This window comes from Desmodus rotundus, chromosome 13 (assembly GCF_022682495.2).
Source record: "Desmodus rotundus isolate HL8 chromosome 13, HLdesRot8A.1, whole genome shotgun sequence".
NCBI lineage: Eukaryota > Metazoa > Chordata > Mammalia > Chiroptera > Phyllostomidae > Desmodus > Desmodus rotundus.
Window position 1 is genome coordinate 88,822,732 of NC_071399.1, and position 13,344 is coordinate 88,836,075.

The following is a 13,344-nucleotide window of genomic DNA, read 5'->3' on the forward strand; positions in this document are numbered from 1 at the left end:
GCCACTCTCCCGTTCACCGGTGTTCGCAGGCATTCTCCAAACTCTGTCTCGGCCGGGATATGGAACAATACTTCCACACCCCAACAGCACAGCAAGGGGCATGTCCTTGGGCAGGTCCAGGATTAAATCCTTCTGGCAAATTACCTAACCTCTCCGTCTCAGCTTTCGGTCTGAGAAAAGGGGACGGTGATTTGAAAGGTGGGTGATGATTAAAAGAAGTGACAGGAGCAAGGTCCCTTCCACATACCAAGTGCTACATAAGCTGGCTCTCAAATATTGAGACCCACAGCGAGTGGGATTCCTAACAGACTTGGAGCTGCCCCACTGCTATGTTAACCGTGAACACACTCAACTGCAGCTGACGTCCAGTTTCATGTTCCTCATCGTACACCAGCCACTGCAACCCCCCCCCACTGCAGGACAATCTAAATGCTTCCTGGAACGGATCCTAAATTTGAAAGTGGAGCTATAAATGAAACAGATGCTGAGACGTGCATGGGATAACTGTCCGCAAACTAGTAAGTAAAAAATACAAGGTATATAAATACTATATGACCTGATCCCTATATTGATAAAAAATACATGTATGGACAAATGCACAAATTCACATATGAACACACATATGCACAGGTGTAAAGAGAAAATAGCTGGGGCACTGGGTTGTTTTTATCTCTTTATCCTTTTCTATATTCCTCATGTCGCACCTTAAATTCATTTCGTATAATAAACACGCATTACTTTTATAATCAGAGCTTTAAAAAACATAGGTACAACTGAGCTCAGACATTAACTGGCCAACGTGGTTCTATCAGACACAGAGAATCAAGCCCGGCTGCGAGGTGGGAATTCTAGTGAAAACCCTGATTTTGGCAGAAAACAGTATTTTGCGTTTATACAGGACTCTACAAAGTGTTTTCACAATCCTGAGAGGCTGGACCTATCGCTCCACTTGGCAACGAGGAATGTGAAGCTTGAGGAGTCTCAGGGTCAGCTGCCGGGCCCAGCGCCGGGCCGTGGCCAGTGCGAGGCCACAGCGGCCTCCTGGGCGGCCGCCAACGGCCCCCTCGTCCTGTGAGCTGAGCACTGGCCATCAAAAGGCATTAGAGTTTCACATTCAAATACCTCAGACAGACGCCTGGACATTTTAAAGAAGTGCTCTCAAGCATTTTTCAAAAATATTTGCTATTTTGCTATCTTAGACACTGAGGTAAAAATATTAAAGCTGACCATGAACTGCATAAATGCACATTTATAAACCTCTTTCTACATAAATCCACTGCATTATACAAATTCAAAATCTCTTTTCACAAAATTCCCTTTAGTTCTGGGGACTTTTTAAACTGACACTACAAAAACCAAAAATAACCCCTAACAGGGCACAGCACTTAGGAAAGCGTCCCTAGGTGTCCAACTAGCCTTTCCCCCACCAGCACAAGGCAGCAAAAAAGAGCCCCCACTGGCCCCAGCCCCACCAGGAACTCCTACTAAAACATCGTTTCACAAAATATTACATGGCCTTCCTTTTGAACGTCACAAAACTTTCCTTTGCTTAAGAGCAGCTTCATCTTGCAGCAACATTTTCAATATGTTTATTGAGTCAAAATATGGAGGTTAATAAAATCAGGTGCCCATTTTTTTTAAAAAGGCGGGGGAGATCCATTTTTGTCTGATTTGAAAATACAAAGCAATAACAACCCAAGATTCATCCACCATGGACTTCTTCTCTAGAGACTCCACCTTGACTGCCGGCCTCAGTGCTGCATTCATCCCCTCACGTCCCACCCCCGACCCGCACCCCACCCTCGGGTGGAAGGAACCTCTGTCTGTGAACTGGGTCCAGCCCCCACCCCCTTGGCTTTTCACCCCTGCTGCAAAGGCACTGACCTGACTGGAACGGATCTCCTGGGTCCCGTTCAAAACTTGCTGGGAAAATTCTCCCTCCTCTGCTGGGGAAGAGCCTTCCTCCAAGGACGTGGGTCTGGGGGCGCCCCTGGCTGCGGGGCTCCTCCTGAAGGACCACCACCGGCGGACAGAGAGCAGCATCACCTGGGAATCACGCAGAGTCGCCAGGAAGGACTGCTTAGGGCTCCGGGGCGGCTCCCCCCCTGCGTTGTCCATCGCTGTGTCCAGGGTCACACCTTCACCAGACTACTTGGTCACTTTCAAAGGCAGTGCTTCAAAAGCGTCCCCCTACCTAGCAAACGGGAAGGCACCTTCTCAGCCCTGCAGGCCCCCGCTGGGCTCCTAAGCCAGCCCCGGAAAGGCTGCTGGCGCCTGCAGTCTGGTGGGCAGCGAGCCACAGAGTGGGGCAGGCCGCGCACCTGTGTGTGTACCTGCTCGCTCGCTGTCACACTGCAGTCGGCACGGGGACTCTGCACACGGCCCGCACGTGCCCACGCACAGGGCTGCTGGGACACCTGGAGGCAGGGCCAGGAGCCCAACGCAAGGCTTCCTTCTGGCCACGTGCCCTTCCAAAACCCAGCCCAGAGGCAGGGGAGAAAGGCCTCTTTGGATTACCAAACATCCAGCACCTTCTTGGAATACCTTCAGCCGCCTCCTCCACAGCTCCAGGCCTGCCGGTGTGTGGAGCACTAGGGGAGGGCAACGTGACTTGAACCTTCAAGGCATAAGAAAGTCCCATATCTCATGCAGCTTTGTGTGCTCTTGGACCAGTGGTCGGACCTCAGTAAGAACTGAGTGCAGAAACTCGCCAGGTAGGAAGGCTTTTCCGTGGTGTGTACGTGGCAGGACAGCCAGGAGCGAACACGCATTCAGGCTTCTCAGGTGCCCCTTGTTCCACAGGAGGATTAAGAGAGACACTAGACCATGTGGTAAAGGGGTGGCCTCCTCCCCCCACGAGGCACAGCTCCCCAGCCGCTAATCCTGGCAACACCTCCAGGAGCAAACTCACATGGAGTGCCCACACTGAGGACCGAATCGAGCCAGTTGGTAAGATAGTCCCTCCGTGTCCTTCCGCATCAGTCGCCCCCTGCAACAAGGTGCTGCTGGGGGAGGGGTGTCCCAGGATGGTGTATCCAGTGAGGACATTTAGAACACATCCCTTCTGCTCAAGGCCACTGGGTGTCTGCCTCTATAAGAGTTGCCTACAAGGCTCTTCCTCCCCAGGGACCCCAGACCAACAGATCAGCTCTTCCCGACCCTTCTGCCTCCCAGGCTTTCTGTGGGGATGTGGCCTGGCCCCTTGCCAGCCCCACTTCTGGAACACGCTCAGGGCAGCCAGCTCCTAAGGGGGTCTGGGCTGGCTTCCTATCTTCCTGTGCTCAGCCAAAAAACAACCTGCCTCCACCTCGAAGAAATGCCATTCAAGTCCGAGACCTGAAGGGATGTCTGATGCTGAGGGCCTCAGGCCCCCGCCCCACGCAGACGCCAGCAGAGATGGGCCTGGAGCCTTCGAGGTTTCTCCCTCGGGATGACGCAACTCCTGCTTGCTTACCTCTGACCTTCCCGTTTCCTGACAGGCTTTGTCTGGACAAACGGACGCCTGCTGACCACCTCACGCTTCCTTTACTGAGCACGACAAGCAGGCCTTCCAGATACCTGAGGCTGATCTCCTTAAGCACCAGATTTTTAAAACTTCTTGCCATTTTGAGTGGAAACCTCCCCAAAGGTGTCACTTATCTTTCTACTGTCTTTTTTTTTTTTTAAATCCTCACCCGAGGATACGTTTATTGATTTGTCGGGGCCGGGGGGGGGGGGGGGGCAGACAGACAGACAGACAGAGAAACATCAATTGGTTGCCTTTCATACACACCCCGACCAGGGATTAAACCTGCAACCTACATATGTGCCCTGACAGGGAATCGAACCCACAACCTTTTGGTATAGGGGACGACGCTCCAACCAACTGAGCCACTTGACCAAAGCTCTACTGTTTTTTAAAATATGAGTTACTCCCCTTCCTTCAACTTTTCCTTGGTGATGTGAGGTCATACATGAAGATGCTTCTGTGCTGTAGCAATGGGCGGTTTTTAAGAAAAGTATGCTGGCACCACACGTCCCAAATGCTTTTGAAAAGTCCATCCTGTTAGCACCGTGAGCTACAGAAAAATTTAAAGACTTTACTGTAAAATGCTTCCTTCTCCTAAATGGGCACTCAGACCCAGAACGAAGCCACAAAAAGGAGGCAGGGCCCAGGCTACAAAGGAGGGCGTAAAGTTCAAATTCATGAAGACTTTGTCCTGCGGGCTATGGAAGATCATCGGTTTTTAAGCAGAGGACTTACATGACTGCATCTGTGACTGAGAGACACAGTTGGGCAGGCGGGAGAATGGAGACTCGGGGGAGGGTTACAAGGAGTAAAGAAATTAACTGCAGAGTGGGATAAAGGCATGAGGAGTCCTCCAGGCTCAGCATCAACTGATCACAGCCAGTGACACAAAGGGAGGCCGGGAGGGTGGCAATGCCACTTCCAGTTTGCAGAGATGAGGAGGAATAGGGGGGGCAGTGGAGGGGAGCATGTCTGGGGGTAATGTTCCCATAGAACCCCACAAAACAGTCAGGGCTCCAGCCACTTTCCCAGACTGGGGAATCAGGTCCAAACTCCTCTTCCTGGCTCCCTCCCCTTTCCTCACACCTGACCCCTAGGTGGCCGCCCACCCCACTTAATCCTCCTTATCCTTTAAGTCCCGCCTCTCCGAAAAGGGCCTCTCCCCGCTCCCCACCCCCAACCAGGGTTCCCTCCCAATCTGGACTCCAGCACCAGTCCTGCCAAGGCTATAGGCTGGCAGCCTTTAGGTCCGCATACTGGAGGATACGCCTTCTCCCTCCACTCTGGTCGGGCCATACTCATCACGGATGCAGAGCATGTGCTCAGCACCTGGAAACCCTGCAAGCTCCCAGAGACAAGGTTCTCCGGCCTTCTCTGCCCACAGACCTAACGTGGGGATGAACGAGTACCAGATGCTAACCAGACGCTGGCTGAGCTGGACTGCAGGCAGATCAGAATATGCTTTCCACCTGGAACTTCCAGATGCATTTAGGCCTTATTGGAAAGCGAGGGCAAACCCCCTCCCCTCTCACACATCCCTCCCGGAACTGCAGGTCATCCAGCATCTCCTTCCACTGAGTTACTCTGCCTCGCGCACGTGCAAATCCTATTTTCCAAAGTAAAATTCACCTTGTGTATCTCTGACCCACCTTCCCAGTTTCTGCGACTCTCTTCTGTGTAAAATTAAAAACCCCTTTGGTGTCCTAAACAACCCTTTGCAACCTGAGGAGCCTGGGCCCGAGGCAGATGGGCAGCTCCTGTTACCACGAGCCTCCAGGACAAAGGACCCTGTTTGGAGGGAGGACATCTGATTCAAGTATTTCAACACTCACAAAAATGGCCTGCTCAACCCAGCAGAGGCTAGCACTGGGCGGCGCTCAGAAAAACCACCGGGCCCGTCCTCCCGAGACCAGCAGAGGAGCCCCGGATCCTGGGACAGGACAGAATCACAGAGCCTGACACTAAGCTGTGTGCCGGGACACAGTGGCCCAGAGGGCTCCCTTACAGAGAGAAAGAGGAGAACGAAGAGCCTATCCTTCACAATGGGGGCAGAATATTAATAAATAAATACAGTTTAGGGCCTGAGAGCCAAATATTTAAGAGCTATGCACAAAAGAAGATACTTTCTGCCCTCAAGACTGTATCAGCAGGTTAGGTGAGAAGAACCGTAGAGGACAGCATTAAAATACTGAAAAGCTGCCCACACGTTAGGTGCTGCTGCAGGCTAGTGGTACCCTGGAAGACGTGCCCGCGGCAGGACTGGTGGGCCCGGAGGTCTGCGTGGCCGCTCCTCACTCCCCCAGGACCTGGCGGCTTCAGAACTAAAACAGGTTAGCCCTGCATGACGTCCACACCAGCATACTGACCGGAGACAAACACACAAAGAACGCCCGGGCAGGCTCACTAGCCGGAGTGCTCGTAAATGAAACTGCGCTCGGCTGAACAGCCTAGGCGGGGAAAGAGCTACAGTGGTTCTAAATGAACGAGAGATGGACAGGGCCACCGAGAGACACAGAGGCTGAGATCATCAAAGTGTAAACGCCAGTGCTTTGATTCCTCGCTTACCATCTGCACCTTCGACCTCCGTGGCCACTCTCTTCACCTGGCGCCCACCTGGCTCAACTCCGACACTGGCTGTCTCCACGTGCCAACAGACCCCAAGTCTGTGTCCCTGCAGCCCAACAGGGATGAGGCAAACCGCACTAAGGCTGGCCGGCCGACCACGCTGGTTCATGACAAGGAACTGGGAGAGGGTTCTGGTGCCACCGGCAGTGCAACCACCTCTGCCCAGTCCTCTCCACTTTCCTGGCCGGTGGTCCAACACCTCCCAGCACCTCCCCATCCTCGAACCCCCACCCCACCCTTCACACTGCCCGATGAGCCTGCTCCCTCTGCACTGAAACAACAGGAGCAGCCAGACAAGGACCTGCAGACACCTCTCCCCCGGCCTGGGTGAGTGCCTCTCCCTGCCCAGGGAGCTGTCCCTGCTCCCCGTCCAGCCTCCGCGTGCCCACCCCTCCCGGTGTCCCCCCCAGTTCCCCAGCCGCTGGAGTGGCTCTGGCTTGGCCCTCAGATCTAACTAATAGAATTACCAGTAGAATTACTGGTAACTAGCATAACTACCACCTACAGCCAACAACTCCCAAACTCCACGTTTACTGACCCAAATGCTGAAACAATACCTCCTGTCGGCTATGTATCATGCATCTCAAACATTAACTTGGCTACAACTGAGCTCCCAATATTCCACCCCTTCCCTGCTTCTTCATCTTAGTAAAGGCAACTCCCCCTCCCACGGCCCAGGGAAAGTCTTAGATTCACTGTTGACAAGAATCATTTCCCTTCAAACCACATGCAGATGTCCAGCAAATCCTGTCAGTTCCAGCTTCAAAGTACATCCAGCACCCAACCGCTTTTCAGGTCCTCCACTGTTAGAACGTGCCGGCACACGGAGGACCTGAGCCACCGCCTCTGCAGGAACAAGGAAGGTCAGGGTATCAGCTGAATACCTGCCCCCAGGTTCCCTATTATCAGGTGCAGCTGAGGCACAGCCGCCAGTGTTGCTGCTGGAAACCATTGGAACCCTCACTGCCCCTTCCCTCTCTCTGAGCTTTTCCCAGAAGCAAGGACATACATCTCCCAGACAGAGGACATTGTCTCGCAAATACCTACACCCTGGCCACTGGGGAAGATCAGTAGGGTGACCCACCCTGGTGGGGGTGGGGATCTGCTACACACCCTTAAAAACCCTCCTACCCTTTCCCTTGCTGCTTCAATCTGCTGGACTCAGGCCACCAGATAGCAGAGCTCAGCCTCCCATAAAAGCCCTTAATTAGACTTCCTGGCTCCTGGTCCTTTCTTAGCCACCTCAGCCACTCAACCTCTACCACTAGAACAGTAGCCCAAGCCACCTGCGTGGCTCACCTGCATTGTTAAAGTAACCTCCTAAGGGAGCCCCGGCTTCTGCTCTTCCCAACACAAAAGCCCAAGGAATGCCCTTAAAAGGAAGTCAGATAAGGACAATCCCTCCAGGGCAGTTCCTTATACTTGGAGTGAAACCTAAATTCCTTCAAATGACCTAGACAACCTTCTAGAATCTGCCCCATCATTAGCTTTCCACCTATCCTCACACCCCTCATCCTTGCTCACTCTGCTAGAACCACTCTGCTCTTTCCATTCCTGGAACAAAGCAAGGTCCACGCCTGCCTCAGGGCCTTTGTACTGGCTGCGTCCTGGTTTAGAAATGTTCCTTCCCCAACACCCCACGCGGAGACCACCCCCTTCCTCAGCTCCTCCAGGTCTGCTCAAACTCAGTGGCTTCCCCTCCTTACCCTGTTAACATTTCAAACATTCCCCACTATTGTATCCTTTCCTGATTACTTTCCCCAGAACGCTCAACTACCATCTGATACAAGATACATATTTCCCTTATTTGTTTATTGTCTCCCAATTAGGATGTAAGTTTCACAAGTGCAACAATTCTCTATTTTCTTCCGTTACAGCTGCATTCCCAGCACTAAAATGGTGCTTATACCTAAGTCTCTCAATATTTATTGAATAAATCAATGACAGAGAATGCCCAACAAAAACGTATTTGTTTGCTGTAAACACAGACAGATCAGAACGTGATCAGTGCTATAAACCACTACACTTTCAGATGAATATTCAACACTCCATTCGGAAGATGCCCCGTGCAGCGCTGGCTCTCTCCTCCTTCACTTACTCCTTTCTCTCAGCCTCCAAGCCAGGAGTCTGAGCTCAAATACTGCCAAGAGCAGGCATAATGACCTAAATGAGCAGGTGAGGATTTCTAACGACTTTAACACGGTAACCTGTGGCCCAACATTTGGATTTTTGCAGCTTCAGCTCTGAAACTGCTTGCAAGGCATGACTTTGCCCTTTTGGCTCTGAAACCACCTGCAGAGCACGCAGCCCGCCTAGGCTCATTGTACTCTCTGATAAATCATACTCCTTGCATGACCCCTGAGAAATAACAATCCCTGTACTATAATCGTGTGATGGAGAAAAAAAACCCAACGACCCCTTTTTGTTCTAAAGGCCTGCGCTAAAACTGGGACTTTGCTAAATGCTTGATCATACATTACCCATCGTTCTCACCTCAAAACCCCACTTGCTTGACCACTGAGTCAGCTGCGTGTGTGGTCTTGTTCCCCCGGAACACATCTCTCAGATCATCAGCTCCTTCCTTACAACTTGTGCCTCTAACAGCCTTGCCCTATACCCTCCATTTTGGAGGGTATTCTCAGTTCATGCCAGGGGTATGTTCCTGGTTTGCAAATCATTATCTGAATATGATAGCAGACTCAGATGTTGGAAAAAATTTAGTTTCAGATAATAGCTAATAAGCTTATCAATCAATGTATGTTAAAAGCTATTGTTTCAGGAACTGAAGGTAGGACCCCCCCCCCCCCACCCCCTCCAGACCAGAAGCAGTTCCAGCTTTGGGCCTCGGGAGGACTGCAAGCCATCAAGATGGTATCTGGGCCATCGTGCTCCAGGGCGAGATGCCCACCGCCCGGGACACAGAAGAATGCTGCAGCTTTTTATCTGTTCAACTTTTTCCCTGAATTCCAAACCCCTTACCTACACTTTTCTTCTCCTTATACAAAGGGCCGGTTTGAACCAGAACTGAAGACAGTCTGTTTGGGTACAAACCCGCCCTCTTCTCAGATGGCCGGCCATCTGAATAAAGAGCCCACGAAGACTCAATCCCTGTCTGTTTCTTGGTTCTGGTGGTGACAGGCAGCACGAACACTGACTTTTCGGTTTCACAGGAACCCCTCATGTTATCTTGTGGCCCTTATGTTCTGTAAATGTTCATTGTTAACTCTCCTGTACCCACCAATGTAAAAGAAGTATTTGTTCCTTCATCTTACTTTTTACCCAACCCAGAGATTTCCCTGCTTTGCTCTCTCCCACCTCCTTAACCTGCCACCAAAGAATTTCATGTGACTCTCTTTACGTCTCCTCCTCTGACAGTAGGGTACCAAGTGAACAGCAAACTGCCCTTCTCTGGAGCATTTTCTCAATCCGTTGAGGTTCTGCTTCCCATAAATTGTTATCAGGTTGGCTCAGATAAACTCATAAAAACTGTCTACAGGTGTGGACATTTCTTCCGTCGACAATTCTAAGAGAACTTAAGAAGCTTGAGTTTTATACAATATAAAGTCGTCTAAGCTTAAAATGTTGAAAACTGCTGCAAAGTTCTGGCCAGTGAAACATAAGGAGAAGCTGTAAGTCAGGGCTTGTGAGGAGACTCTTTAAAAGAAGGCAGGCCTGTCCTGGGACCAGAGTTTGTACCTCCAAATAAAATTTGGGGACAAGGTGGGGTACAGATAGGCAGAGTGTAGAGATAGGCAGACTCATACACAATGGTGTCAATTTGCTCACAGTAAGACTTGAGGCCATTTCATTTGTTGAGAACACGAGGAGGCAGGGATGGAGCACAGGGCTGGCTGCCAGTGGTGATGGTTTGTCAGGGGCACAGGAAGTTAACAAGGAACAAGTGAAAGGCATTCGCAGGGACAACCAGAAATCAGAAACCGAGAGCAGTACCAGCCACCTGACTGCCTGAATTTCCCTAGCAAGTCTCTCCCTCTGCTGGAGGAGCGGGGAAGGCTGCTGGACAGCAGGGCAGGGGACTCAGGGCCCCCCCCCCCCCGGGGCAGGGAAAGGAGACAATGGACCAAAGATGCTAATTTTGGTTATCTCTGCATGGCAAGAATATATATAAGAATATATATATTTTTTATTTCTGAAGCTTAATAACTAGATGCAGCAAAAGCAAACAGTGAAGGATGTTTACAGATGTGCTGACCACAGCTGTCCTGAGAGTGGCTGGAGGAAAAGTCAATTTTCCCCCTTTGGTCTCTATTTTCAAACTTTTGTTACGGAGTTAACTTGTTTTTATAATAATAATTTTTAAAAACAAGTTGAAACGCTTCTAATACCCAATGCATTGTAATTTTCAGTTTCTAGAGGAACTGCGTTTTCAAAAAACCCCCCACAAAACTTTTACATTCCAAAAGCACAGCTTGCACAATTGCTTCTGTCTTATTTGCTATGCTACTTACGTCACTCTCTGCTTTGCCGTCTATTTTATCTCATCAACCTTTGATCGGTTCAGACTTTTTCCTTTAACTCAGTTAAAAAAATAAAAACCCACAGACATCCCAGATTTTCACTCAGCACTAACGCCAATCCTTGAGATGAGACTATACTGCCCATGTTTGAACGCGGACACTTCCTTGATTCCTATGCTATGGAATCAGTGCAGAGCACGTGGTAGGGCCACCTCCGTCTTTGCGGTAAAGAAGAAAATGGATGTCAGGTAAAGAAGCGCCTGAAATACAGCTCTCTCACCCCCTAGTCAGTTACTCGTGTCCCAACTATGCCTTGTGCTGCTGTTACAACTGTCACTGGCTTCTGACACTGGACATGGAGGAGGCTGGACAGCCAACTTTCTCTATGGAGAAGACAGCTTCGCAGGAAATGAGGCACAGCAGAGCCTCGTGCAGAGTAAGTTCAGTAACGTTGGCTACTACTGTTATCAAAGGAATCCAGAAGAGGATGAGGCCAATGTGGGCAGAGGCAGTTACAAAGTTTCAGGGAAGAGGCAGGTCTTAAGCTTGATCTGGAAGGCTGAAGATTTTTCTGATGGGTGGAGAGGTGGGGTCAGTGCAGGCCAGCCCTCCCCCACACGTGCCTCATCGTACCTCCATTAGCTGCCGAGTCATCACACTACAAATCATCGGTTAACCAAACTACTCACCCATCAATACACAAGACTTCATTTCTACACCACCAAAGCCTAGATGAATTTCACTACAATAGGACATGCAATAATGTTGGATTAATTTCAGGAATCCATAGAAAAGGCACAGCCTACTCTTCAGACCAGCACACTAGGCTTAGGTGTCTGTTGTAAAGAAATGCTCACGTGACAGCATTATAAATCGTGCACAAGGATGTCTACTACAGCCTGGCTTGTTGCGGGGGGTGGGGAAGAAGCAACCAGAATGTCCACCCACTGGGAAGCAATAGGCACAATTAAGATGCCTCCATACTGTGTAGAGATTAAAATGAACACGACAGGTGCTTATGTACTAACATGAAACAATCTCCCAAATAAATTGTTATTCTGGGCAAAAAAGATCGGAGAATCCACACTATGGGATCTCGTGTATAAAGCAAAAATTTTGAATGCTCCAAATTGCATAAAACCTAAAGATTTCTCTGGATATGATATAATATACATGATATGTATTTTCAGCTCAACACTGCCTGAAACTTGGTAAGTATTCAATAAACATTTGCTGAACGAATGAAGACATATGGACATAAATACAAAAGGATTAGAAAATGGATCTGCTTTACATGCTAAATATTCCTGTACTGTTTGCACTTTAAGAGACTGTACTAATAATGTGTTACTTGTCTACGGAAAATGAATAGGAAATAGCTCTTTTAAAAAAAAAGCTGCAGGACCTGGGAAGACCAAAAAGGGGTCTACACACCAACTCTGAATATCTTCTGATTTCATCCTCTTGAGCAGTTAGGGCTGTTACCCAGCAACTCAACGCTCACTTAACCTCCCCAGCATAAAGAGGAAAGGGAAAGTTCCCGGTTTTAAATTGTTCCTAAAAAGCAGTTGAGGTAAAGGCATGCCCTTTCTAAAGGGTGCTCTTCGTCCAGACCTTGACTTTTCTGGGGGTAGGGCTGTGGCGCACCGCCCTCCCAGGGCACCCTCAGGAACGAAGTGAGGACGCAGGTGAGGACGTGGGAAGTCCTCCAGGTAGTGTGCTCACACAGCGCGGGGGGAAGGAAACTTACTTTCTTACTGGCCCCTTCTCTAGCTGTAATCTGTCTCTCCTGCTCAGGCATCTTCTCCCGGAGAAACCAATTCCTTCTGTGATCCGGTCCGCTGCCCAAAGATCACCTGGTTAGTGAAAAAGCAGCGAGGTATTAAACCCCAGAGGGAGGAGGAGCGGGGTGTGAATGGCATCTTCTTGGTTCGGCTCTAACCTGATGCGGGGCCTGGGAACCGGTCCTAGAATTTCGACGAGGGGATCGGCTGCCCTCACTCTACCGATTAATTCAAAGTAGCGTGTCATCTCACCGCGGGCCGTTGGGGACGCGGGCAAAAGAGCGAGACTGGAGGGTGGGCCTCAGAGCCTCACCCACACCCACACCCACACCGGGAGGCCGGCCTGCTGATGCCCGGCCGGGACCCTTACAGGAGCCCATCCTCCCTCCCGCGTCTCCGCTACCTCGAGCCGGTGCGCGTCGGACTTGGTCTTCAGCTCTGGCGTGTGCTGGGGAGGGAAGGCGGGCGGGCGAGCCTGGCAGACCGGGGCCAAAGATGTTGATCCCAAGGCTCGCCCACCGCGGCAGGGGGAAGTGCGGTGTAGCGGGCGCCCGCGTGGGGTCTGCTCTCCCACTCCGCGCCTGACTCCGGGGAACTGCGGTCCTCACACGCGGCAGCCACCTCGGGAGTAAACTCAGCGCCTGGAAAATCTATCCGAGACATGCAAGGACCTCCCATTGGTCTCCAACGGGTGGCAGGCACTAGGCCAGGGGCCGGTCCCCGGAGCGCAGGGTTCCAGTGGGGGAGGGGTCCAAGGGCGGGAGAACCAGCCTTCCATCACCGGCCACGCCCCCTCCATCCCACCTCCCACTACAGCCCCGCCCATGGGCCGCGCAACCCGAATATGACACGCCAAAAACTTGGCCACACCTCTAGATATTCTATTGGTTGAAAGGCCGTGGGAAGCTACAATCGTAAACCAATTGAAACGTAGAGTCTGCCCTTTGAA

The 13,344-nt window shown here is 50.9% G+C and overlaps 1 protein-coding gene across 1 annotated transcript in view; it reads right to left on the reverse strand.

Moving 5' to 3' along the window:
• Window positions 1-13,112, reverse strand: part of LOC112310699 (copper-transporting ATPase 2) — a 72,151-nt gene extending 59,039 nt beyond the window's left edge. The window contains exons 1-3 of the mRNA XM_053916545.1: window positions 12,799-13,112; window positions 12,362-12,467; window positions 1,885-2,194 (exon numbers count right to left, since the gene is read on the reverse strand). Coding sequence (XP_053772520.1) covers window positions 1,885-2,118 — 234 coding nt within the window. The 5' untranslated portion in view covers window positions 2,119-2,194; window positions 12,362-12,467; window positions 12,799-13,112. The remainder of the gene's footprint in view (window positions 1-1,884; window positions 2,195-12,361; window positions 12,468-12,798) is intronic.
• Window positions 13,113-13,344: the final 232 nt, after the last annotated feature.